General features: G+C 45.8%; 1 protein-coding gene across 4 annotated transcripts in view; it reads right to left on the bottom strand.

Annotated features, from left to right (window-relative positions):
• LOC142453242 (nesprin-1-like) overlaps positions 1-26,037 on the bottom strand; it is a 190,129-nt gene that overhangs the window by 30,853 nt on the left and 133,239 nt on the right. For all 4 annotated transcript variants that reach the window (XM_075554360.1, XM_075554362.1, XM_075554363.1 and 1 more), the window contains 5 exons: positions 16,845-17,007; positions 3,589-3,776; positions 2,026-2,176; positions 904-1,086; positions 522-659 (listed from right to left, as the gene is read on the bottom strand). In XM_075554360.1, the coding sequence (XP_075410475.1) occupies positions 522-659; positions 904-1,086; positions 2,026-2,176; positions 3,589-3,776; positions 16,845-17,007 (823 nt within the window). The remainder of the gene's footprint in view (positions 1-521; positions 660-903; positions 1,087-2,025; positions 2,177-3,588; positions 3,777-16,844; positions 17,008-26,037) is intronic.

Genomic DNA, 26,037 nt, shown 5'->3' with positions numbered 1-26,037 from the left:
CAACCCATAATCACTCCCCCATGAGAACTCCTTCTCATGAAGTTAGGAAAACACTGTTGGTGACATTTCACTTATTATATAAAAGTTTGTGGAAAATGGAATTGCAAGAGCATGGAATTTCCCCACCAACTCTTTGCAGCCCCTGCTGAGTGACACTTGGAGCACTGGTGGCGGCACGGTAAGGAGTTGGGCTGTGATCTTCGGGGTCAGCAGTTCAAGAAGACCTGCCCTTCTGTGGGAGAAAGATGGGGCTTTCTACTCTCAGGAAGAACTTACAGTCTCAGATACTGACAGGGGCAGTTCTGCCCCGTTCTATAGGGACCCTGAGTCAGAATTGACTCAATGACAGTGAGTTTTTTGTTAGGATATTTTCTGAAAAAAAAAACCTTTTTTTTTTGTAATCCTAAGTGATAATAAGAATAGAGAATTGCAACATGCTCTGCACCAAAAAAGATCTACAAGTGAGGTCCTTTTCAGACTCCCTTGGGCCTGAGTGCTTTGAGACACAATGTATCAGTTACCTTGAGCTGTTTTATTTTTGCTTGCACATCACATTCGGAAAAATGCTCGATATTCGTGAGTTGCAAATCCATCTCTGTGAGCCAGACCAGAATGTTGTCCCGAGCGGTCTCGAACTCCTCACGCTGACCAATGAAATGCTGGGTGTGCATAGAAAATAGCAAAAGAGCCCAAATCAACATACTGAGAAGGTGTAGACCTACTGCAATGCTTCTGGAAAGCCATTTTCTCCACAAGCAGCGAGAACCCTGCAATGCTTCACCAGATCATCCCCCGGATCCCACTCCAACCATCATCGCCACCTTCCAGAACCACGGAACGCATCCTAATTCTGTGTGCATAGGGCCCAACCCCATCTTGTGAACCACCCGGCACCTCGGATACCTTGAGTCTGCGCAGGATGGAGGTGACCCTCTTCTGCAGGCTGTCCCACCGCTGGTTGCCATCATGGACCATCTGTTTCAGGCTGCAGGTGGAATCTGTGCGGTTCTCCCGGGCCAGGCGACGGTACTGCTTGTTGATCAGTTCCAGCTGGGTCAGGCTCTCGTGGACCTGTCGCTGGAAGGCCTGTGACCGAACAGACAGGTGCCCGTGAGGGACTCTCAGCAAAGGCTCCTGCTGTTCACATCCCAGGGTGAAGGAGAACAGAAGACGCGCCATCCCAGCAGGGCAGATAACAACGTCCAACAAGAGTCTACTTCCACTCGGGGCCCAATCACTGAGTCAAGGCGACTCAAGGACAGGATCAAGAAACCCGTGAGAAAGTGGTGAACAACTGCGTCTCGGGGTGTGTGCTAGTTGGCCCGAGCATGGTGGGTCACGAGTAGAAATGGACAGATGACGGGTTTGCTCCCACCTGCATGCTGAATGCGGTGTAGTTTGGAATGCGCACTATTTCTGATCTCCTCCCTAGGGGTGGGGGGATGGGGGGGGACGGATGACTCCATTAAAGGGTTTTATGCATACCCTCCTCAAATGTGTCATTTCCTACAAATCCACCATCGGTTCAGTGTCCATCAAGAAAAACAAAAGCCAAAGGACCACCATTTGTGAAAGGCCCTCTCACCCGAAGCTGCTAGTTACCTTCACAGAACTCAGCTTAGTAAAATACAAATCATGCTCCGTTGAAAAAAAGGGGGGGGGGCGTGCCCAAGGTGTTGCATCTGGGGAGAGCGTCCTGTGACTTTCCAGGCCACCTATGCACACACAGCAACTCTGAAGGGAAATGTCTGTTTGGGGAACTGAGCAGACTCGGAACGTCAAATCCAAAAACTATCAGGTCCTGGGCTCAAAACCAGGGCTGCATTTGTAATTCCCTATCATTTTAAATCACAACTTCCCTCCCTTCTTCTGGCCCGTTGATGAAATCGTAAGATGGCTACGCTCAGCTGTCTTAGCAAATGCTGTGGGGGCCAACAGTCCGTTTCTGACTTAGGACGTCTTCCAGCTGGCGACGTTCACAGTTAATCAGGGAATGAGGATTCGTTCCTTGGAATTATAAATCACCTCGAATTTCTTGAGTTCTTCCTTGGCGACAGTGTAGAGCACTCCCGAAGAGCTGGGGAAGGCAGCTGTCCTTTCGGAGATCTTCAGCCAATCTTCAAAGCGAGAGTAGTCATCCAGGAACTTCTGCCACAATCGCCATGTCTCTTCAATTCTGAGACAGGGAGGGAAAGAACAGAGTGAGGATTGTTTGGGGCTTGTTTGCGCTCCAGAACGCTGCCTGATGTCTGCAGCAGGATTAAGGGTACCCAAACAGGCCACCGTTGTGCCAAACAATGGCTGTGCCTGGAGCTACATTTGACCAGAGAGAAAAAGAGACAACTGTTAGAGATAAACTAAAACAGCTGTTTATTTTTTTTTGTTTTTTTTTTAAACTAGAAACATGTCCTGAAGCTCTGGACTTGGAACGAGTCAAAGAGATGATAAGCACACAATCTGAGCTGTCCTGGACACGTACAAGGGAGCTCAGGCAGACCACCCCATGTTTAGAGTTAATGCTCAGGCCAAGGTTTGATGACATAACACGGAGGCTGGAAAAAACACCTAAGGCCAACACGGAGCAAACCTGCCCAAACATCAACCTAAGAAAGTACAACGAAACCAGAGAGGCTTTCCAAAAAAGTTGTGGAAATAGCCCATTATCTTAAAAAACAAAACATTTATTGGCGTCACTTGTAGAAGAAAAAAGTTCCCACGCCCGCTATGCACATGACCCAGTTGGTCAACAGAACTTTCCCCGGCCCATCGTTCTCTTCCTGGGTTGTAAGATCGCCAGTTCCTCTCCTTCCCCACCACACGGCGTGCAATGGGCAGTAACGGCCACTTTCCGCTCCACTCCAGGTGAAGAGGCTCATTACCTCAGGGGCGCGATGCGCTCTCTTCCTGAGGAAAGCTTGACACTAGGACAGCCTTAGCACGGCCGGATCTGTGCCTCATCTTTGTCTGCCCTCTCCTCTTCCCCAGTTGGGGAAGGGCCCACACTTCCATTTCACCATGCAGTTTTGTTTGTTTTTTAATCATTTTATTAGGGGCTCATTCAACTCTTATCCATGCACACATCAATTGCGTAAAGCACGTTTGTACATTCATTGCCCTCATCATTCTCAAAACATTTGCTCTCCACTTAAGCCCCTTCGCTGTAAAGATTTAGAAGTCCCCTTATTACCTTTTCCAGACTTTACCAGAAAAGGCAACCTGGGGGCGTCAGTCCTTATAATAATTTTGTAATGCATCACTCTTTTTTTTATCATTGTCTTTCTTAAGAGACTTCAAATCAATACAATTTCTCTTCAATAGATTCCCCTTCCATAGCTCCCAATCCGGTCATCTTCTACTCATCTGGCAAGGACAGGCTTGGCATTTTTCTGACTTCTATCTAAGCTGCTAAGTCAGCCCTAACTCAGCCTGGCATACAGATGGGCTGCCTGTACTAGCTTAGTGTCCCAACCAACGGAAGCCTGCCCGCTGGGGGAACCAAGACTCTCGGGTACTGTAACTAAAACCAGCTGGTGAGCCAGCACCGCCCCTGCTGCTCTCGTCCCTACGTCTTTCAAAGTCCCAGCTTACTTGAGCCTCCTTTCCATAGACATGGCACAGATGTTCCTCCATCGCCGGTCCAGGTTTCGTGTCGCCTGCTGGATGGAGTCGCATTCGGCGTCCGTGGCACACGCGTCGCAGTCGTGCAGCAGGACCTCACACAGGTTGAGGACCGAGGCGACACCCGTGCTGTGCTTCTCAATGTCTCTCTGCAGCTCCTGTGAGGGAACACGGTGCGCTTCATTCGCAAGGCACAGGCGTGCAGATAAAAGGAGCTGTAACAGTGTGCAACGAACTGATACACACACCGCTAGGAAAGACCTTGAACCATGAGTTGGCTCTCTTGGATGCAGGAGAAGTCTCAGACCAGATTTATGACATCTGGAAAGCTCCGTTAACGAAACCCATTGCCGTCAAGTCAATTCTGACCCTTCGCAGCCCTTTGGGACGGAAGAGAACTGATCCCACAGTTTCCCGGGCTGTCATCTTTACAGAAGCAGACTGCCACGTCTTCCTCCCATGGAGTGGCTGGGGGTTTGAGCCACCAACAGCTGAGCGCTTAAAACTTGCACCACTGGGGAGCCGGGCAAATTGAAGAGTGTGAGAGAACACACCTAGAAATACTTTGGCTAAGTCAGAAATATTAAAAGAAAGAAACTGAACAGTGGACACAGAATTAAGGGTGAATGTAGGGTGTTTTATTTATTTATTTTTTTAATTATGGCATTGTATATTCTCTCCTCCTAGCTTCTGCTTCTGAGATAAATGACTTCCATTCCCCAAATCCAAAAATCAATCAATCAATCATCAATCAATCATTCAGTCCAGTAACAGAAATATTTGCTAAGCTCCGGCACTCCAGAACAGGGACCTGCACCCCACAGACCTGCAGCTTTGTTTTCAACAGTTAATCCAGCCGACCACCTTTTAACTCTTTATTCCACAGTGAGAAGAGAGCATGCTGGGATTTGTTTATTTATTTTTTTACCTTAAGTACTAAATCGCTTATCACTTTCTTTGAAATTTGATTTTCAACTCCATTTTCAGGGCCAGTTGTGCTACGCCCGCGCTGCTTATACTAACCGAAGTACCCGTGCCCATTGGGCGTCCTGGGGCCACACCACAAAGTGCTCCGCTGAGAACCCAAAGTGTACTGGGTTGAAGCCCCCAGCTGCTCACCAGGAGTAAGATGTCACCTGCTGCCACAGAGGCTTCGAACCAGGATCCCCGTGGGTCAGAATCAAGTGGCCAGCAGTGGGTTGGTGTGGCCTGTGACCTTTGCTCAATGGTTGCTTTCAGCCTGTATTTTAGAAACAGGTTCTTGCCATACGCCATGATGTCAGAGCGAGCGGCCCGTCTCATTCTGAAGTTGATTCCCACTTGACATTGTGTCTGCAAGTAATCGAGCTATTTGCAGTGGTCCACATAATTGCTTAAGGAGCTGTGGTGCCACGGTGGTTAAGTGTTTGGCTTCTAACCCAAAGGTTGGTGGTTCAAACCCACCAGCGACCGTGGGGGAGGAAGACTCGCCGATCTGTTTCTCTGAAGACACCAGCAAAGGAAGCCCTAGGAGGGCATTTCTCCGCAGTCACATGGGGCCCACTCTAAGTAAAAGCCCACCTGGCAGCACACAACAACAACAGCAACAATAGCAAAACAAGTGCAAGTTAAAGCTCAAGGAAACATACACTCCTCCGTTCCAATGAAGTCAGTATATGCTGTTTCATCCATTAAAGCAGAGAGAATTCTTGTTATCAACAACCACTAATGAAACTCCTCTCCAAACCGATCAGTGCCACAGGGCCCTGCTGACTCTTAGTGACCCTACAGGACAGGGGAGAACGACGGTCCCTGTGTGTTCCCAAGACAGTAACTCTCCTAACTTACAGGCAGGAGGTCCGTGCCGACTCGTAGCTCCTGGAGAGCAGCTGACCTTGCAGTTAACAACCCAACTCATAGCCACCAGGAATGCTTAGAAACCCTTCGAGGTGGTATTTTATGTGGAATTATTCATTTACATAAAAAGCAAAATATTTCAAACTGCATTCACTATATAATCAGGACATATTTCCCTAGAATGTATATAATATGGAGCATAACTTGACTTCCTCTATAAGAATCTGCCTCTTTTTTTTTTTCAAAAAGTGAAACCATGTTCTTCCATTTACTAGACACACACACACACACACAGACACACACTCATAAATCTGTAGTGCCAAAGGCAAGATTTTATACTCTCATTTTCACTCCTTAGATAAATGTGAATTCTGTATTAGTCTATGATTATTATTGTTATCAGAAACTAATCTGTTTCAAAGGCTTGATCGTACAGTCTGGTCTCTCGATTGTCTGCCTCGCACAAATTTTGCCTTTGGGAGCTTCAGCATGCAGTGAAAAAGTGCAAATGATTTTTTAAAAATCCTTTAGATTTCTATATACAACTGTAACAGCAAAGAGACTTCATGAACATTAAGGATCCAGCAGCCATTGCCTTCTGTAGTCACCCTTTGAAAGGCGGCGAGGCAGAGTTGTGTTTTGGGGTGCCATCGATGCACATTTGCAGTCGAGCCCTGGAAGATCAGCATCGTACATACTGACCTATGCAGATGTGTTTGACTTTTGGAGGGGCGAAGACATTTTCGTTTTAAGACGTGCCCATGGAGGAAAAAGGGGGTGGGAAAGGCAATCATTTCTTTTAGAACTGACTGAGGAATTTATTTGGAAACGTCCCTTCAGTCATGGGAGACTTCTGACAGCCAGGAGAACGCCCGCCCACCCACTACGGCCCTGTCCGCACACGTCAGAATCTGCCCGTGAGAGCCTGAGCCTTCAAGCTGGGCAGGCGGCCTGCTGTGGGGGAGTGATGGGGAAGAAGGGGATAGAGGCGGGTGGGGGGAGGGGAGGGATCCGGAGATGCTAAATTCTTGTGTTAAATTCCGGCTTGTGTGTGTGTTGGCCCCTACACCTAGGGGTCGCACAAAGCCACAAGCACACAGCTTACCAGGCAGTCATCGTCCATTGGGTCACACGCAGTTTTGTAAGCCAGTAATTTAGAAATTTAGAAAGAGTCTTGGCTTTGCTTCACAACATCACTACCTGAAACTGGCCGATTGGTGGCCATGGACCGTCTGTCTGCGGTCAGCTCTTCCGACAGCGCTCTTCAGGGGCTCTAGGCCTCGCTCCCAGCACCAGAACTGGCCGGATGAAAGGCTGAACTGGAAGTGTCACATACACTATCTGTACACTTTGATAAATAAACATGGCCCCCATTTTCTTCTTCGCCCCTGACGAATTTACCCAACCGCCCAGCACGTGCTGCCGCTCCTCATGTGGACCCCGGGCGTGTTCGTTATCAGGAGAGAAGTTTGCCTCCGTCTGCCAGGAACACGGCTCCAGCATGGCACCAGGCAGGGATGGGGCCAGGCGGGGTGTGGGGAGGGAAGCCAAGCAACCTGGTTTGGAGACGCCCCTGCTTCAGTCTCAATACATGTGCAAACTCTACAGACTTCCTCTCTAAGAATTTGCCTCTTAAAAAAAAAGAATCTGCTTCTGTGTTATGTTCGCTACAATGTATACAGAAACAAGTCATGTCAGTTAATTTCTTTCATTCTAACGGTCCTAGAGATTTGGGACTCCAATCTGACGTCAAGAGATCATTTGAGATGAAAAAATGGATTCAATCATTGTTACTTTTGAGTGTGATAATAATACTGCAGTTATAATCATTTTAAGGTCCTTGTTGTTTACAGATATAAACTCAATTTTTTAATGAGGTCGGAGATGTGCTTCAAAGCTGGGGAAGGAAGGGGAAGTTAGTAGGACAACACAAAGCCAACTGGTCATGAGCACTGCTTATCTTTGAAGCTGCTTGCTTAACACTTGGTTAATTGTACAATCTGCACCTAAAGATGCTTTAAACATTCTCATCACAAAGAGTTCAAAGAACAACTGATAAAAAGCCTTGACTTAAATGTGAGGGTTAAAAACATCTTAACAGATCCAATTTCTTCTTCATGCCTTTATACAAATCCTAGTGCATATCAGAAAATCTACGCTTCTACACATGGCATTATAGGGTTTCTAAGGAAATCCTGTTTGCCCACGAACAATATTCATCAAAAGATGACACGGAATATTTTGGAAGTAAGTATGAGGGAGCTTAAAGCAAATCTGTCTCTGAAGAAGTGTGGCCAGAGTGTTCCTTCGAGGCCAGGATGGCAGGATTTTGTCTCTCGTGCTTTGGACACATTGTCCGGAGGGACCGGTCTTTGGAGAAGGACATCAGGGGAGGTAAAGCTGAGGGGCAGTGACAAAGAGGAAGGTCCTCAAAGAGATGGACACTGAGGTTCCAACAATGGGCTCAAGCACAGGAGCAATTGTGAGGATGGCGCAGGACCGGGCAGTGTCTCCTTTGGTTGTGCGCACAGTCACTGTGGGCTGGAACCGATTCCGCGGCACATCGGCATCAGCCAGGGTCGCATCTAGGAATTGTATTATGTGTCTGCATTAGCAGCAGAGAGTGGCAGGGAAGATGGAGGTTCTTAGTAAGAACAGAGGCCAGTGTATCGACCAGGAAAAGACGGAAGCTTGTTATCCCTGGGGGTAGCCCACCCCGCCAATGACTGTGTCGCTGTGGTCAACACGCGGCCACGTCCTGTTGGACCTACACAAGCCCAACAGCCAGAACTTCTGCTTCGATCGAATGCGTTATGTCACTGAACCTCTCAACTGGAGGAGAGGAATTGTGACAGCCGCATCGTGGCATTGTAGTTTGTGGGGGCTCCTGACTTGCTGCTCCTCACGCGTGTCAGAAAGCCCACAGAGCCAAGGGGAGCCTCCATTGAACTTCCCATTGGCTAATGTTTTTAGAACTCAGACCCCTGCACATCGTTGACCTGTCTAAACCCAGGAGGACAAGCAGATTTCAAATCCTATGATACTGCCAGCTAACCGGGAATGGTTCTCTGACCCACTTGGATGTTGTAGCTGCTTCGAGTCTCTGCAGGACAAAATGGCTATTGATTAGTGGGGTTCTTAGGGGATCAATAATGCTTGTCACCTGGTCTAGCGGGAGAGAGCCTGTCTTGCATGACTTGCGTGAACAGAGAAAGAGTTACTGCTTGGATTTCTAGCAAAATACACACATATACTTCATAAGGAGCAGGAGGACTTGATGAACATGATATCGCTATCTCTATCCATCTCCATGTATATCCATGTATCTATCGACAGAGAGAAAACGTGCTGATGGCTCTGCTGGGTAAGCATTGGACTGCTAAACGTGAGATCAGTGATTCAAATCCACCAACTACTCTGTGAGAGAAAGAAGAGACTGTCTGCTTTCATAAAAATTTCCAGAACCTGAGAAATCCTCTAAATCGTCGCTATGAGTCAGAATCAACTTGCTGACAGTGAGTCAGGATTTAAAAAAATTGTATATATTTATGTATATCCACACATATACATGTATGCATATGTGTATGATATATAGATAGATATGGATGTGTGTGTTAGAATTGACTGAACTTCAAGCATGATGGCTTAAGGGACCTAAGTTCCATATCATAGTTCTGTGATCTAGTCATATATCATTATTCCTAGGAGCTTCCTCGATTTTAAATGTAGGACGGAATAGAAGGCTTAGAATGCTCAGTAAGGCACTGAATTTCCAGCTCATCCCAAAACATGAAGTCTTCATATTTACTCCAAAGGACGGCTATCCAAAAGGTATGGTGTTTCCGCTGATGCATTCTGAGTCCAATTAACTCCAAGCAAGCAGCCCCTGACTACAAGGTACGCCTGAGAGGGGCGTTCCTTTTTTAACTACCCACATGGATCACTCTCCCAATTCTTTCCCTTTCTCTGGAGGTAGTTCTTGAATTTTCTATTTATTCTCTTGTTCTAATAATCGTTACACAACTCACTCAGAGAGCTGGGATAGATATCCTGGTTTTGTACTTCCTATTATTTTTCTCCTTAACACAATGGCCAATTATTTAATTTGGTTCTTACAAACATAGCCTTGTTACTCCCACCAAACGACCTTCATTTTCCTGATGGCGCTGGTTAAGAAGATGTGGGAAGACACAGGTTGAATTGGATGATTGGGTTGTGCATGGGTGTTAACAGAGTTCACGGTGATCCTCATCCTGCGGATATAAAATGAGCCCCCTCGGAAGCAGGGGTGGGGGTCTTGTTACCAGTAAGTGAGAAGAGCCGAGTAGAATGTATCCTTTGGACCCGGAGACCCCAGAACACAGCTAGAGGAGGAGAAGAGGCACAGAACAGGAGAAGCAGGAGCCAGAGCGTGAGACAGAGCAATGGACTTCCCAGCCTTCCGCCAGTGAAGCTCGGTGCTTTCAGGCTTGTGGAGTGAGGTGCCTCTGGGCAATAGATGTGCGGAGCTGGGTTGGCTGACATATAAAACTAGAGCTAGATGCCTTCAGGTGGAGCTTTTTGGGGGAGTGGCATGCTCTTTGGGAATTTACAGGCAGCCCTAAAAGAGTTTTGTAACATTGACGAGCAGAACAGTGTTCAGCCTGAGGCCGCAGGTCCGAGAGGTCTAACTATGGGCAGAGCAGAGAAGAAACCGTCCTGACTGAGCAAGTGCATCCTGAATATTTCCCATCTGAATTATAACCTCTTCACTTCTCTGATAAGCCCCATAATCATGAGCATCATCTGTGAGTAGGGTGTTCTCTGAAGTGAATTGTCATGCCCAGCCACAGAATTAGGGAGAGTGCTGTTGGAGGGATGGCTGGTGTCAGCATTGGCAGGAAAGTGGGAGGTGGGACATGTTTGACTCCAGCCTCCCAGGGATAGCCATTAGGCAGCGAATGCACATGATGGGGACTTTCCTTCCCTCTGCATAGCCAGCGGAGGTCAGACCCCACGCCCCACATCGTACATTTTCTCTGGACAACAATGGCCCAGAGGCTTCTGTCAAACACACTAGCTTATTGTTCTAATCACGGTGCCTTTGATAATTTCTTGGAGATTTTATGGACTAGTCATGAGAAGACACATTCTCTCCAAACTGTTTCCATTCCAGTAAATAGGTCTTTGAAATGCATCACCTAAAATTTTCACTTCTGTACAGAAGGATATGCAGGGATTTCTGGTCTAAAAATTATACGCCAAATCATTGTTGAAATTCAACTCAATATCCGCTCAAAGGTACAAGATCACCGAGTTCTCAGAGAGCCAGGAAGAAGCAACTTCAACGTGTAAAAGGATCTCTGTTAGGTATTGAACCTAACCCATGCATTTAAGGAAGCTGGAGTATTTTCCATTTAATGTCCCCAAGTACTCAAATGTTTTTGTTAAAATCAGAGCTGCCCTGAGGCTGATGGTCTTGATGATTGCATGTAAGCTCCCTGAGTGAGTCCGTGGTAGAATTCTTTTCTTCCATGAGGGAGCCCGGGCTAATTCTCTGCCAATGCAGCTCATCCACAGTCACCACCCAGGAGTGCAGGCTTGCTTGCTACAATGATGCTAAACAAGTATCACGGGAGCATGCACACTAAGACAAACTAGGAAGACCCAGAGATCTCCTGCTCAAAGCCAGCCAATCAGAGGGAACCCAAGAACAACAATCCACCAGCATCCCAGTCCCAATGGACCACAGTGATGGCACAGAACACAGCTCTTGTGCTCGGAGTCTCTGTGAGTTGGGGATGACTAGATGGCAGTTCACAATAACAGTAATGGTGCAAGTAAAGATTTGAGCCCAATTTGAATGTCAAGACTGGTTTCTGAATTTATTCCCATTCAATCAAACTGGAAATTTAACAGAAAAATTTTCTAAAGTCATTGTGGTAGTTACATAATCTTGTATCAACTTGAAGATATTAAGAGTGAAGGAGTGGAGTCTAGCCTATCAATCAGGTCACAGCCTGATGCCCCCTTGTGGGCGTGGTCTTCTCATGAGGATTCTGGAAACTTCCTCTCTTTCTCCCTGGAGGTGAGACACATGCTCTCTCTCTGCTTCACCTTTCTGTTGACAAGCCACGTGGAGCCACACTGATGGCAGACAAGAGCCCTGGAGATACTTCCATGGCCATTGGATCCACAAGACTTTCCACCTACAGGAAAGTTTATGGACTAGTATTGGACATATGGACCAATATTGGACTTAAAGACTTGATCTGGACTGGGCTGGGATGTTTTCTCAATATGCAATTGCTCTTTTATATAAAGCTCTCTCTGGTCAATGAATTTGTTTCTCTAGTCTACCCAAACTAACAGAGTAACCTTTAGTCTACATGGGTTTTTGACCTTTTAAATTTGTTTTAAAAAATGACTACATTAACAAAAGAAATAGATAAAAATCCCCATGTAGGGAAGTAGAAGAAAATGCCTTTCTGATGAATTTTATCTCTTCAACATTTTTCAGAGTCTCCCTCTTTTGGCGACAGAATACCATTATCTGTCTTTTAAAACATAGAACCCAAATGGTCCAGGTTTGACAGATCAATCTCAAATATTTTCCATGAAGGAAACTGTAATAAACATGATAGGACTAAATTACAATACACCAAACACTGACTTGGCGATGCAGGCACCGTGTTAAATGCTTCTCTCATCAACTTTTAAAATAAGAGCACTGTGATGTATGTTATACCATGATTATCCACATTTATAATTCAGGAAGGCGAGGGTTAAACTGGCTAGCCCTTTGGTCAAGGGCAATATGACACAAAGTGGTGAAGGTCAGGGTTGAAACCCAGACACCATTAACAGCAACAAACTTTAAAATTTAATAAAAATTATATGGTTGATGAATTATATGCCAAGAAAACTAATTTTAAGACTATAATAAAAGCCCCAATCTACTATAGTTTCCTAGGGACTGTGGAATTGGTTCTGACCCATTGACCCTCTATACAACAGAATAAAACACAGTGAACCTCTATACAATAGAATAAAACACTGCTCAGTCCAGCACCATCCCCACAATTGTTGCTACGTCTGAGCCCATTGTCACGGCCACTGTGTCAACTCATCTCATCGAAGAGCTTTTTCACAGAGCCTCCACTTTCCCAAGCATGATGTCCCTCTCTAGTGCTTGGCAGACAGTCAGTGTCTGCTCCACCTTGACTTCTCCTCCACGGGAACAGTCACGTCCACCTCTTAAAGCGCAATGGCTGTCATCGCAGGTTATGGCAGGATTTAAGAAATCACACAGCTGCCGTCAAGTACAACTGACGGTGACCTCATGGCAGGCAGAGTAGGGCTGTGTTCCACAGTGTCCAAGAGCTGTGGCCTTTCAGAGGAGCCCTGGTGGTGTGGTGGCTACACCTTGGGTTGCAATCCTCAAGGTCAGCAGTTTGAAACCACCAGCCACTCTCCAGGAGAAATACGGGATTGTCTACCCCGTTAAACAGTTAGTCTCTGAAACTCAGAGGGGCGGTTTACCCAGTCCTGTAGATGCCACTGACTCAACGGCAGTGAGTTTCCTTATCTCCTCTGTTTGCGTGGGGGTGAGGGGGGTGGGGTGGGGTGACTTTTCAGAAGTAGATCGTCAGACCTTTCTTTCTGGGTGAACTTGACATAAAAACACAACTGTGTTCAGGAACCATGAACACTAGCCTTTTACACCAGGCAAGGCTCACAGAACATCTCTACCTCAACGTCTGTGCTTTTGGTCTGGTTAGTTTCTCCAGAGAAAAACCCTCCAGTTCCCGCCTTCCAGGGGAAGCCTGGCTAGCGACACTCTAAGGGCCACGTCAGGGAGGCGCCCTGGGTGTCGTGGCATTTGGACGCGTCTTTCACTTCGTTTCTCTGTTTTCAATCTATTGACTCCAGTCTTGCTGCACCGTGCATCTCTAAACTCAAAGCTCCCCTGTCTTGCCTTCGGCAAACAGTCATTTTCTGGTCTTTTCCTGAAATGAATGAAGCTGAGTTGCCTGGCTACCTGGGTGTGGGAAGGAAGGCTCGGTGATGCTGTTGGGTGAGCTTTTGACTGCTAACCAAGAGGACGATCGCTGCAGTCCATCAGCTACTCTGGCAGCCTGGGACGCCCTCTGTAGGATCGCTACGAGTCAGAAGCAACTGGGCAGCTGTGGGTTTGGGGGTTGAGACCTGGGCTTGGGGGAGGATCTGCAAGTCGTGTTGTCGGATGCCTCGTGTTGGTTTCAACTCGTAGTGACCTGCCCCACAGGGTTTTCTAGGCTGTAACCCCCCGGGTCTTTCTCCCAAGCAGTGGTTGGGTGGGTTCCAATCTCAAGCGGTTAGTTCTCAGCTGAGTACTTAACCGTTGAACTGCTAGCACCCTTTCTGTGGAGTTGTTGATGCTGCTGGTGTTGTGCTAACTTTGAGTTGATTCCAACTCATAATTCCCCCATCGGGCAGAGTTGGGCTGCCCCACTGTGATTCCCAGACCACACTTCCCAGAGGAGTTGTCTGCCAGGTCTTTGCTCCCACAGTGCTGCTTGTGGGTTCAAATCTCTGACCCCCTAGTGTAGCAGCCACTTTCTTAACTACTGAGCCACCTAGTGACGACTTTTTCTTCAGACTTTCAAGAAAGTGTCTCCTTTACATAATTATCGACAATCCAATTTTTGCTTTTAAACTCATGAGCAATCAAAGTTCTATGGTAAGTAGAAGCGTCCACCACCCTCGGTCCTGTTAAGGCCATCACGACTTCTCTTTCTATCTTCCATCCTCCACTCCTCAGACGCCGGGGCTCATGGGACCTGCCTGGATTTGAACTAGCCCATTTCTATAACTGTGAGAGCCATTTTCAAAATATACATTTCTCTCTTCACCTAGGAATCTAAAAACACACGGGTTTTGCTTCTCTACTGAACCCAGACTGAGACAGCATCCTCTTGTTCAGGATAACTTAGGAGATGATCAGATATAAAGTTCACCAGTACACTGTCTACAAAAATTTTTAAATGCGCTAATGTTCCTTTTTAGATGCTAATTTAAATACAAACAACAACAGAATTTAACTGTCTTTTGACATCTATTCTCGTTGGTTTAAAAAATGAGAGTCAAAGAAAAAGTACGCACATGATTTTATGGTAATTTTTCCTAATAGTTCTTTAAAAAACAGGTACAATGTGCATTTTATAAAAGTGCATGGTTTCAAAGTTAAGCGTCAGGGCTACCGTAGTGCCAATGGAATGGAAGCGACCATCATTTAGAAGGAAATTTCAAGGGCAGCCCAAAGTCAACCAGCAGCACCAATTCCTCTGGGAATTGATGATGCACTACTGACAATTTTCAAACGTGTATCAATTGACAGGAGCCCTGGTGGTACACCGGCTACCCAATGAACTGTAATCTGCATGGTCGGCAGTTTGAAACCACCAGTAGCTCCATGGGTGAAAGACTGGGCTTTCTACTCCTATAAACAGTCTTGGAAACCCAGAGGGGGTTACAATGAGTCAGCATTGACTCAGTAGTAGTGAATTTGGGTGTTTTTGGTATATTTCAATCGTTTTATTAGGAGCTCATACAACTCCTATCACAATCCATACATATATCAATTGTGTAAAGCACATTTGTACATTCATTGCCCTCATCATTCTCAAAACATTTGCTCTCCACCTAAGCCCCTGGCATCAGCTCCTCACTTTTCTCCTCCCTCCCGCTGCCCCCTACCTCATGAACCCTTGATAATTTATAAATTATTATTTTGTCATATCTTGCCCTGTCCGGCGTCTCCCTTCACCCACTTTTCGGTTGTCCATCCCCCAGGGAGAAGGTCACATATAGATCCTTGTAATCAGTTCCTCCTTTCCAATCCACACTTCCTCTACCCTCCCAGTATCGCTGCTCACACCACTGGTCCTGAAGGGATCATCAGGACCAGGGTATTTTCAATTGCTTCATATACATATGAAAGCTAGTCAAGGAATAACAAAGAGTGAAGAAGAATTGAAGTCTTCGAATTATGGCTTTGCCAAAAAAAATTAAGATATCATAGACTATCAGGTGAACATGGTATATTAATTATATTTATTCTATTCTATTATATACCAAGGACTATCAGAGGCACATTTGAATTGTGGTACTAGAGAATAGTATTAAACAAACCATGAACTGCTAAAAGGACAACCAATCTGTCTTGGAAGAAGTAAGGCCAGAGTGTTCCTTAGAGGCAAGGATGGCGAGCCTTCATCCTACATACTTTTGACATGTTGGCAGGAGAGACCAGTCCCTGCAGAAGAACACTGTGTTTGGTAAAGTGGAAAGGCCGTGAAAGAGCAAAAGGCCCTCAATGAGCTATATTGACACAATGGCTCACCACTGGTCTCAGGCATAGGAACCCGTGTGAAGATGGTGCAGGGCCAGGCAGTGTTTCATTCTGTTGTGCACAGGGTCGCTATGGGTTGGAACGCACTTGATGGCACCTGACAGCATCAATCAGAAGAACAAATAAATCTGTCTTAGAAGAAATAAAGCCAGAATGCTCCATAGAAGAAGAGCTAGCAAGACTCAGTCTTACATATTTTAGACGAATTACCAGGAGGAACCAATTCCTGGAGAAGGAAATGTGTTTGGCAGTTGAGAGCTGGGAAAAAAGAGGAAGACCTTCCCTGAGATGGACTGACATAGAAACTGCGTCCATGGGTCCAAACCTAGCAATGATTGTGAGGATGGCACCGGCCCGGGGACCGTTTCATTCTGTTGTACGTGGGGTCGCTATGTTTTAGAGACAACTTGACGGGACCTGACAACAGCAATAGTCATGGACAACTAGAGTCTGCCAAACTCAGTCAGAATGTTTTGAGTTTTTTTTTTTTTTTGGGGGGGGGATGCTTTTGCTCTGTGGGGCTGTGTGCTGAAAGTCAATAAGATCTACTGTGTGCTACATACACGAAAGTGAAATGAAGATGTGTCGTTTGCAATTCAGGCAATCATCCTTACAAAACAATACACTTCCTGACTTGAAAATCTCTTCGTTATACACCACACACTTTCCCAAATACTATCAATATAGGACTCTTTCTAAGGCCAATAACTCACAAATAAAGCACACAAAAAATACCAGTACTTTTTGAATCCATTATAGCAGTTCAACCTTACCGATTGTCTGAGAGCAATCCCCTGGCAGGTCACTGTTGCACAGTGTCTGCTTAAGAAGTAGCTTCTGTGCAGTGACTTGGTACCTACTTGCTCCAAACACCCGCCCAGCCAAGGCGTCCTTGGCTCATCGCTCGTGCCTAGCTTCCTCCTGCCCTTCCACCCCATTCCTCATCCCACACACGCTCCTGTACTCTAGCCAGGCACATGGGCATTCCAGGCCTGACATGTTTCATCGGTTATTTTACCTGCTGTTCACTGAGCTTTCTCTGTATTTCCTCCGAGTCACAGGAATTGTAGACGATTGGCTTGGCCAGCTCGGCCTCAATGTGGGCAAGCCACGTCCTCAGGCTGCTCATGTTCTTATCCAGCTGCTGTACCGCCACCAGGGTCTCCTTCAGCTTCTTGACCCTGTGGGACAGAAGGCAACCTATCAAGCATTGATGAGAGAGCCCGCTCCTGTTCTGCTCATGTCCAGCGGTTGAACCGTGTTTCTAAAGTACAATTGAACTGGTCCATCCCGGATAAGTCACTTGTTAGCTGTGAGACTCTGGGCCAGGTTACACAACCTGTGTTACACTACCCGGCCTCTGGTCCTCATCTATAAAATGGGGACAAAATAAGAGTACATGTGTGATAGGAGTGAGCTGAGTCCTGTAGGGTGCCTGGTCCATGGGAAACAGTCAACAAAAATGTTGGTTATTATTATAAACAAAGCTGTAATATTATAGCAATGACATAAATCTCTGCTTTCCACAAAAATATTATTTCCACCAATGATATCATCTATATTTCTTAGGTGGAATATCTGAGAAATAATTAAGAAACCAAACAAGCAAGAACACTTTTCAGTAGCTTCTCACCAAACATATCACATACCAATAAATCCCGTGGTGGGATTCGGCTGGTTTGCACCGATTTGGCAGAGCCAATACCTAATATGTTGTTGTGTTTGGAGAACAGGTAGTTCAAAAGGCACTTGTAATCAGAGTTCTCGCTAAGGGAACCCGCCGCCCAATGTGGAAACCAGAAGTTTACATTCCTTACTCCTTTCTAACACTCAACTCTGAAACCGCAGGGTTCTGGTATGTGGAAATAACAAACTACCTTTTAGTATACTTAATAATAAGTAACAAACTACCTTTTCGTATACGCTTTTTAATACTTAAAGTGGTCATTAAGGCAGCAAAGCAGTTGTTAAATTATTTGAATTGCACCACTGCATAGATCTAATATTGATCAAACACAAATGCATCTCAGTCTTATGCATTTCAGCACGCTTGTGGCAGAACACTAAGTGTAAAGACAACAGTACAGTCATGATGAGCTATTGGTGTGTCATCCCATTCATTGATCACTTGAAAGGTAATGAGCCTGTCTCAGATTGTCAACAACAGGGCATACCAAGGGCATCAACCTCCAGAGTCTATTCAGGCAGTGTTCACTAGCTACTATGCAGTGGCAGTTACATAATCTCCAGTCAACTTGTGAAGGGGAGGAATCTAGCCAATGAGGTCATAGCCAATAAGGCCTCTGTGTGGGCCTGGCCTTCTCCTGAGAGTTCTGGGAACTCCTATCTTCCTCCTTAGCGATAGCACACACTCTTCCCTGTGAGACATTTCTGTTGACAAGACACATAGAGCTACACCAGAGGCCTGGAGTTGGATGAGCCAGGTGGAGACACGGCCACTGCCCCTGGATCCACAGACTTTCTACCCACCGGCCTGTGATCTGGCTGCATTTGCATCATTGCATGTGTTGGGTGAGTTTGAAGATGAATTGATAGGCTGGTATTGGCCACGTGGGCTTAATATTGGATTTATGGACTTGATCTGGACTAGGCTGGGATATTTTCTTGATATATAATTATTCTCTGATAAACAGCTCTCTATTATACACACATGAGTGTCTCTGGATTTGTTTCTCTAGTCAACCCAGACTAACACCTATGTTTTATAAAATTCCCATTTTTAACAGGAAGCAGGAAAAATACCTTTCTTTAGGACTCTCATTTATCAAGAAAACATGTGAACATGGTCATATGTGTAAGACATTGGTAAGACAAAGTTGAGAAAGACTTGATCCTTTCTGTAAGGAAATGTACACGCTGACTGAAGACGATGCAGTATCACACAAAATGGTAAAACTAAACTAGAGCTATGAGCCACGTTGCCAGCTAATAAATACAAGGTGATCAGTTTTATTGGGCCACATTCAGACAATGCCTCTCATTCACCATCTGTTAGTTTCTTTATTCATTCTATGAAGTTTACAGTGCTAGATAGACATTGCCTCGTGGTGGAAATATAAGGAGGAGTAAGGCACCATTGCTGCGCTTAGAGAAGTCTGGACTTCCGTGCAAGAAGGGAGATGAGGAGATGACATTTAAATGATGCCTTGAGATAATGAGTGCAAGCCAAGGAGACTCTATCCTAGAAAGCAGACAGAAGGAAAGAAGGTATCCAAATAATGAAATTCCTTAATATGCTCTTCTACCCCTGTCTCTGTAACTTTCACCAAATGATCAGGCAGGGCATGCACAACACAAAAAGAGGGGGCTGGTCAGTGTTACTTATAACCCCCATGCCCACCCCCCCGCCCCTGGATATAAGAACCAACGATCTTTGAAGCAGCTGCAGAGAGAGAGAGATCAGGACCTTTGGGAGAGCCATTTCGAGATCAGAGTCGGAAGGGGTGGAAGCCAAGGCCAGTGGCACCAGAGATGTGGTGCCCAACAAGAGGAGCAGGGCGATGAAGAGTGAAAAGCAGGCTTTCTGGTCCAGGGAGGCAGAGACAAATGGGGCCAAATGGCTAAGAGGCTGAAGACCAGAGAGAGACTTGAGTGCTGGCTGAATAGAACTGTTGCTGTGGACCAATGACTGTATCCGTATGGCTTAGGGAGCCTGAATTTTATTACTCTATTCACTCTCCAGTAAACCCCCTTAAACATGAGAATTAGTGGTGAATTCTGTGAGGCCAACGTAATGATCAAACACAGCATAGAAGTAGAAGGCCGTGGGAGGGAGAGTTGTTGTAAGAAAAGGAGAAGAAGGGTGGAGTGTGGAGGCATATCTGATACCTGCTTCAAGGCAAGAGGGAAGCCCAACGAGGTCAGATACTACCATGGGTTGGCTGAAATGGGAGTAGTGAGGGTGTGAAAGAGAAGCTGCAGAGAGATGAAGTCATGGCAGATATGACCTTTGGTAGATTGGAGGATGGCTTGGCAGATCCCCCAAGGACAAACTCATGAGTTTGTAATCTGCAATAAAAACAAGAACTTTGTCAAGATTTACGACCAGTGGTCAGATAAGGAGTGATGGGATTAGAAGAGGAATGATAAGATGATAAGGGGTTTTAAAATGATGTGGATTTTGGTCCAATGGCTCCATCTATAGACGACCATGATTCAGAGCACAGGATGGAGAACACCTTCCAGGGATTGGTGGCACATTCACATTGGTATAGATAACATCTGGGGGTAAGTTAGGAAGCACTGGACAGTAGCCAGATGGAAATGTAACGTTAAGTCTCAGAAGAGAGGTTGGATTCAATAGCATTGGTTTAAGTATCATCGGCATGGAGTTGAAGCCCCCCTTGGTGGGTGAGTTCACTCTGAGAAGGTGTGCACTCAGAAGAATAACTTTCCAAAGGCCGATCAAGAAGACAGAAGCACAACCTAAGAAAGTATCAAAAAGGAGCGAGGAGAACTAGGAAAGTGCAGACAGACCTAAGGACAGGGAGCGGGTTCTAGAAGGATGCGGCATTGGTCAAGTGTCATCTGAAGAGCACCTGCATCTCTGTCACCTGGTTTGTCTCCTAGAAATACATATTCCTGGATTCTCCAATCAGGTCCAACTGCATCAGAACCTCTGGGCACATGACCAGGGAATTTGCGTTTTCAACAAACACACTGCTGGTGATTCTTATGCATGATGATGTTTGGTTACCACTGGTCTACGCCATCAAACACAAAACAAAACACAAAACCCCACCAAGTTCACTGCCACAGAGTCAATTCTGACTCACAGAGACCCTGCTAAGACAAGAGTAGAACTTCCCCATGGGGATTCCCTGGCTGTGAATCTTTGCAGAAACAGAAAGCAGCTTCTTTCTCTCATGGAGTGGTGGGTGGATTTGAATTGCTGACCACATGCTTAGCGGCTGAATGTGTAAACCAGTACACCACCAGGGCTCCAGAAAAGAGGGCTGGAGACTGGGTGGTGAGAAAGGAACTGATGAGCCTGAGTGAGCAGTTCATCAGAGTGGTGGAAACAGGAAGACAGAAGGCAGTGAGTCATACTTCATTTAGGTACGCAGGGGTACCCCACCAAAAAAAATTTGGAAAAAAATCCCCACTGGATGAAGCTTTCATAGTATACATTTTTTCTCACTAGGCATGCATCAAGCAACTTGCTCTGAGTTAGTGCACCCAGTGGCATCACTTGGGAAGGTTCTCTCTGAATTTTTTCAAAAAAGCTGTTTCACTTAAACCTTGTTTTAGGTGATGGCTGATTCAAGAGAACAGCATGACATTCTGTGAAATTTTGTTTCCTGCTTGGGAAAAACGCCACAGAAACTGTTGTGATACTGAACACAGCTGACAAGACAGCATGGTGGAAAAACTCCAGCGCGAGAGTGGTTTTCGCGGTTCAAAAGAGGTGAAACGTCGATTGAGGACAAACCTTGTCTGGACTTCTGTCAACTTCCCAAATGAACAACAATGTCAGAAAAATATCCATGCACTTGTGTTCGAAGACCAACTACAGACCATTGAAGAGATGGGGAAGTTATCTTGGCTATCTTATAGCTGCGTTCAGCAAATTTTACGGAAGATTTGGGAATGAAAAAGGTCGTTGAAAAGTTGTGCCTCAGATTCTGACAGACCAGGAAAGAGTGTCGAGTGGAAACAGGTCGTGCTTTGAAAGAACAGCTCTGAAGCGGCCCAGACTTTTCCCCCCAAGGCCATTATTCGTGACCAGACATGGTGCTATTCTTAGGAAACCTTACATCACTCAAGGCAGTGGAAGATGCCATCGTCACCTTGCCCCCCCAAAAGTTTGTCAAGTGAAATCAAAGATGAAGAAGATGCTCATTCTTTTTGTTTGATATCAGGGGATAGTGAATTTCAAGTTCGTTCAACCAAGTCAGACTGTTAATCAAGCTTTCTATTCAGAGGTTCTAAAATGATTGAGTAACAGTGTGCGACCAAAAAGGCCTGATGTGTGGCAGATGAGGGACTGGTTTTGCCACAGCGACAATGCACCGCTACCACAGCCACCTGAGTGCACCAGTTTTTGGCAAAAACGGCATGCCTCTCTTGCCCCACGTACCTGACTCACCTGACCTCACTCTGTGTGACTTCGTTTTGTTTCTGCAACTGAAGAAGGACATGAAAGGCCAGTGATTTGACGACAGACGTGAAGAAATAAAGGAGGGAGGTGCTGTCAGCCATCCAAACAGATGAGTTTGAAAAATGTTTCCAAGAATGGAATCATGGATTTGACAAATGGATTACATGTAATGGAGAGTACTTTGAAAGTGATAAGGTTGATTTGTAAAAATAAATAAATTAAATTAAATCCATAGCTTTGGGGGGAAATCTGTTTATTGGGGGTCCCCCTGGTAAGGAAGGGTAGTGTTGGTGAGTGAGTAGAGTAATGGAGCTGAGTCGAGATGCTGCACAGATCTAGAATAATCTGTCTTTAAAGACAAGCTGATATTGTTTTGCTTCATAGGATAGCATGAGAGTGATTTTAGACAGAAAGTAAATACACACACACACACACACAGAGGAAACGAAAGACAAAAGGACAAACAACATGGTCCATGAAGATGGATAATGAGAAAGGATACAGAGGCGGTGGGGGTACAGAGAAAAGAGTGATACATGAATCAGTTTGGGAAAGAAACGCCACTGGCTGTACTAACTCAGAGCGAGTTGCCCGACACACGCCTAGTGAGGAAACTGTGTCCTACTGTGCGCACATGAAAGCTCTACCCAGCAGAGATGATGTCCGTCCTTTTTCTTTTCTTGTCGGTGCCCTCTCACGTACCACATCCGAGCAGCTGGAGTATCTGAAGAACCAACAGCCTCTTTAAAGTGTGACAAAGCAAACATGTCTTTGAAGACTAAGATTTGCCTGGTCTAACTCAGGGCACGTCCAATCACTTTCTATGCATGCAAATGTTGGACAATGAATAAGGATGAGCTAAGCATTGATACCTTTGAATTCACGGTGTTGGTGAAGAATATTGAGATTAATAATTAACAATGCCGTGGGCTGCCGGAAGAGAGAACAGATCTGTGGTGGAGGAAGCGTAGTGAGACTATTCTTTGGATGGCTAGGTTCTGGTTAGCAGCTGGGTGTTTCAATGTGGCAGCCCCAGAGCTTCTTAGAATGGTACAGCAGCCTTACCACGGTTTTTACGTGGAACCCGAGTCTAGCGGAATTGCTCATAAGGGCTTGTTTCTTTCCTGCCCCTCTTTTAACTCTCTGATCGAATCAACACAAGTTGGTCTCCTTCGGGACACATTCCTTGTGACGAGGGACTGTGAATTTCCACTTTGTAATTTTTTTTTTGGGGGGGGGGGCTTGAGAGCTCCAAATCTTGGTGTTTTGCAGAAAAGAAGGAACTATTTAATTGCTTGGAAGAACACACACACAAATGAAAAAAACTCAAAGAAACCTAAAAACAAAAACTCAGAAAACCAGCAACATCCAGTTGACATGGAATCACCCTAGCTCATTACAACGATGTGCACTGCATAGCAGATCTGTTCTGCCCAGGGTTTTCAGTATCTGTGACCCTTCGGGCTTAGATTGCCAGGCCTTTCTTCCGAGGCAGCTCTAGGAAGATTCACACTGCCAAACTTCTGGTTAAGTGGGCCAACTATTTGTACCACCCAGGGATTCCAAAGAGTCCATGCTAAACAATTCTACTTAGTATTCTCAGTAAAATAATTTTATTTTAAAATATTTTCATTCACCCTGTCTTTATCTGATTTATTATATGTGCCCTAAAGCTTCTCCTCCCACTCCAATGTCTGAAAAGGGTCTTCTTACCAAGCATTTCAATCCATTCATTCTTAGTTCAAAATTCACTCGCAAACCTGATCCAAAGTTCCCAAGTACAATCAAAGTGGGATGCACCGTTTCCCCGGATACTGTATGCATCAGCCAAAGAAATGGCAGGATTCAGTTACTTGGTATAATATTGAGGGAGTTCCCATCGCTGGAGCAACTAGCGTGCAATGTGTCAGGGGCATTGTGACATGGAAATTCTTGTTCGTATAATCCATTAGAGTCAAGTTCTTCTTTTCAACTAATGTGCAAATCTAGTTGAGTCACTGAGGGTGACCTAGAAATGTCTCTTCTTATTCATTTTCCTTCAAGTGTATTTGAGTACAAATCGCAAAATGTCTGTGAGCTGAGGGGGAGCAGATATGAACAGGGGTGGGGACAGGGAGCTAATTAAACTTGAGATTGGCAGAACAGGGGTCTCTTTAAGAGCCATGGCCTGTCCCCATGAGCCCTTTAAAAGGAATCCTTGGGCAAGTGTCACTGTAGTTTTCTTTGACCTGTCTTCTTAAGAAGTTACCTCCTCCCTAGGAGATGGACGGCAGAGAAGGGGGGGAAGGGAGACTCTGGATAGGGCAAGATATGACAAAATAACAATCTGTGGATTATCAAGGGCTCATGAGGGGGGGGGCGGAGTGGGGAGGGAGGGAAAAAAAAGAGGACCTGATGCAGAGGGCTTAAGTGGAGAGCAAATGCTTTGAGAGTGATTAGGGCAAAGAATGCACGGATGTGCTTCATACAATTAATGTATGTATATGTGTGGATTGTGATAAGAGTTGTATGAGCCCCTAATAAAATGTTTTTTTTTTAAAAAAAAGAAGTTACTGCAACATTCTCTTGAACGGCATCCACGGCCACCATTCAAGGCAGAGGTGTACAGGAGGCGACCCAGAAGCACCTATTTTGCATGCTAATCCTGGATGCCGGATAAATTTAGCAAGCCTGCTACTTCTGTACATCCCTGCAGCTTACTGATCCTGTCAGTCAATGTGCATCACAGGAACTTGACCTTCCTTGGGAGGGATTCTCCTTAAAGCTGGCTGTCCCCCTTTGTCATATCATCACACCAATGTGCATATCTCTAACTGTGTATCTCCCCTGTCTACAGAAATCTATATACATTGCCATATGAGGGAGTTTCAACCCCCTTCCCTGGAAATACACAAATGAAAAGATAAGGCCTGTCCCCAGGATCTTTTGGAAGCCCTTTCACATCGACTTAATCCCATCTCTGTCTCTGTCTCTAACTACACCAATACATTGGCTTTTCTTCTGGCTAATATAGTAGCCCCATAAGCCTAAACCAAAACCAACTCAACTTCTAAGTGTCATAGGGCCTAAAGTTCTACTAATAATCCTCTTTGTTCCTAGAAATCGATTGGTGGAATGATACTCTGTGTGTGTATATATGTGCATGCACGCACGCACACAGGAGCCATGAGAACCGAAAACCTCTGCCATTTACTACTCGTACTCTGAATAATCATGAAGTGACTATCTGCACAGCACTCAGACGGATGGTTTTAAATAGACATCTGCAGACTTTGAACTTCTATTTTTAAAAGTCATGACCATAGTCAGTGACCGCTGTTCACGGATAAACACAAACAAAAGCCACTTTCTCATACACAAATAGAAAGGGTGTCCTTCAAGTCCCTGGCCCTGGCGGAGGTTGTTAGTTAATAGAGAAGCACGCAGCTACAAAGCTGATCGCTGGGGAGGCTGACTCCCAGCCCCACCAGAAGCCTTGGCTTTCCGGAGCAGAGCGGTATCCTGAGTGTCTGTCCCCCTGAGTCTCTGCCCGTGTCTCAGTCTCTCTATTACAGCCATGCCCCTCACATGATGCTTACAGTCCAGAGGCAACTGTAACACGGAGCCATAATGAACCCCATTGGACTTGCATACAGCTTCACATGCCCAGTAGGAAGACAGGAGAGGGAGAGCAGACAAACCAATAAACAACTCCTAGAAGCCCATGGCCCGCACTCTGCAAACACCAATCCTCTCCACCTAACATTGGCACAAAGCACTTATGGATTAAAGCTTCCAGCCTCCAGCTTCCAAACGCCGCGTCACACGAAAGCTATGCACAGTAGAAGGAACCCAAGGAGATGCCTGCCTTGTGACATCGCAGTTACAGTCTGGGAGGTCGGCGTCCATGTCCACACCGCTGTCCTCTGCCATCCTCACAGGACACAGCTCCTTCGCCACCACCATGAAGCTTCCACAGGGCAAGCCAGGCTCAGCAGAGCCTAAGGCTATGGCTGGTATGGGGAGGAGACTCCCCTTGGTAGGGTATTGAAAGAGGAAAAGTCCACGCCAGACAAATGTTGGTGGACCGACTGGATAACATGACACTGAG

This window comes from Tenrec ecaudatus, chromosome 7, assembly GCF_050624435.1.
Source record: "Tenrec ecaudatus isolate mTenEca1 chromosome 7, mTenEca1.hap1, whole genome shotgun sequence".
Taxonomy (NCBI): Eukaryota; Metazoa; Chordata; class Mammalia; order Afrosoricida; family Tenrecidae; genus Tenrec; species Tenrec ecaudatus.
This window is presented reverse-complemented; position numbering and strand designations above follow the sequence as displayed.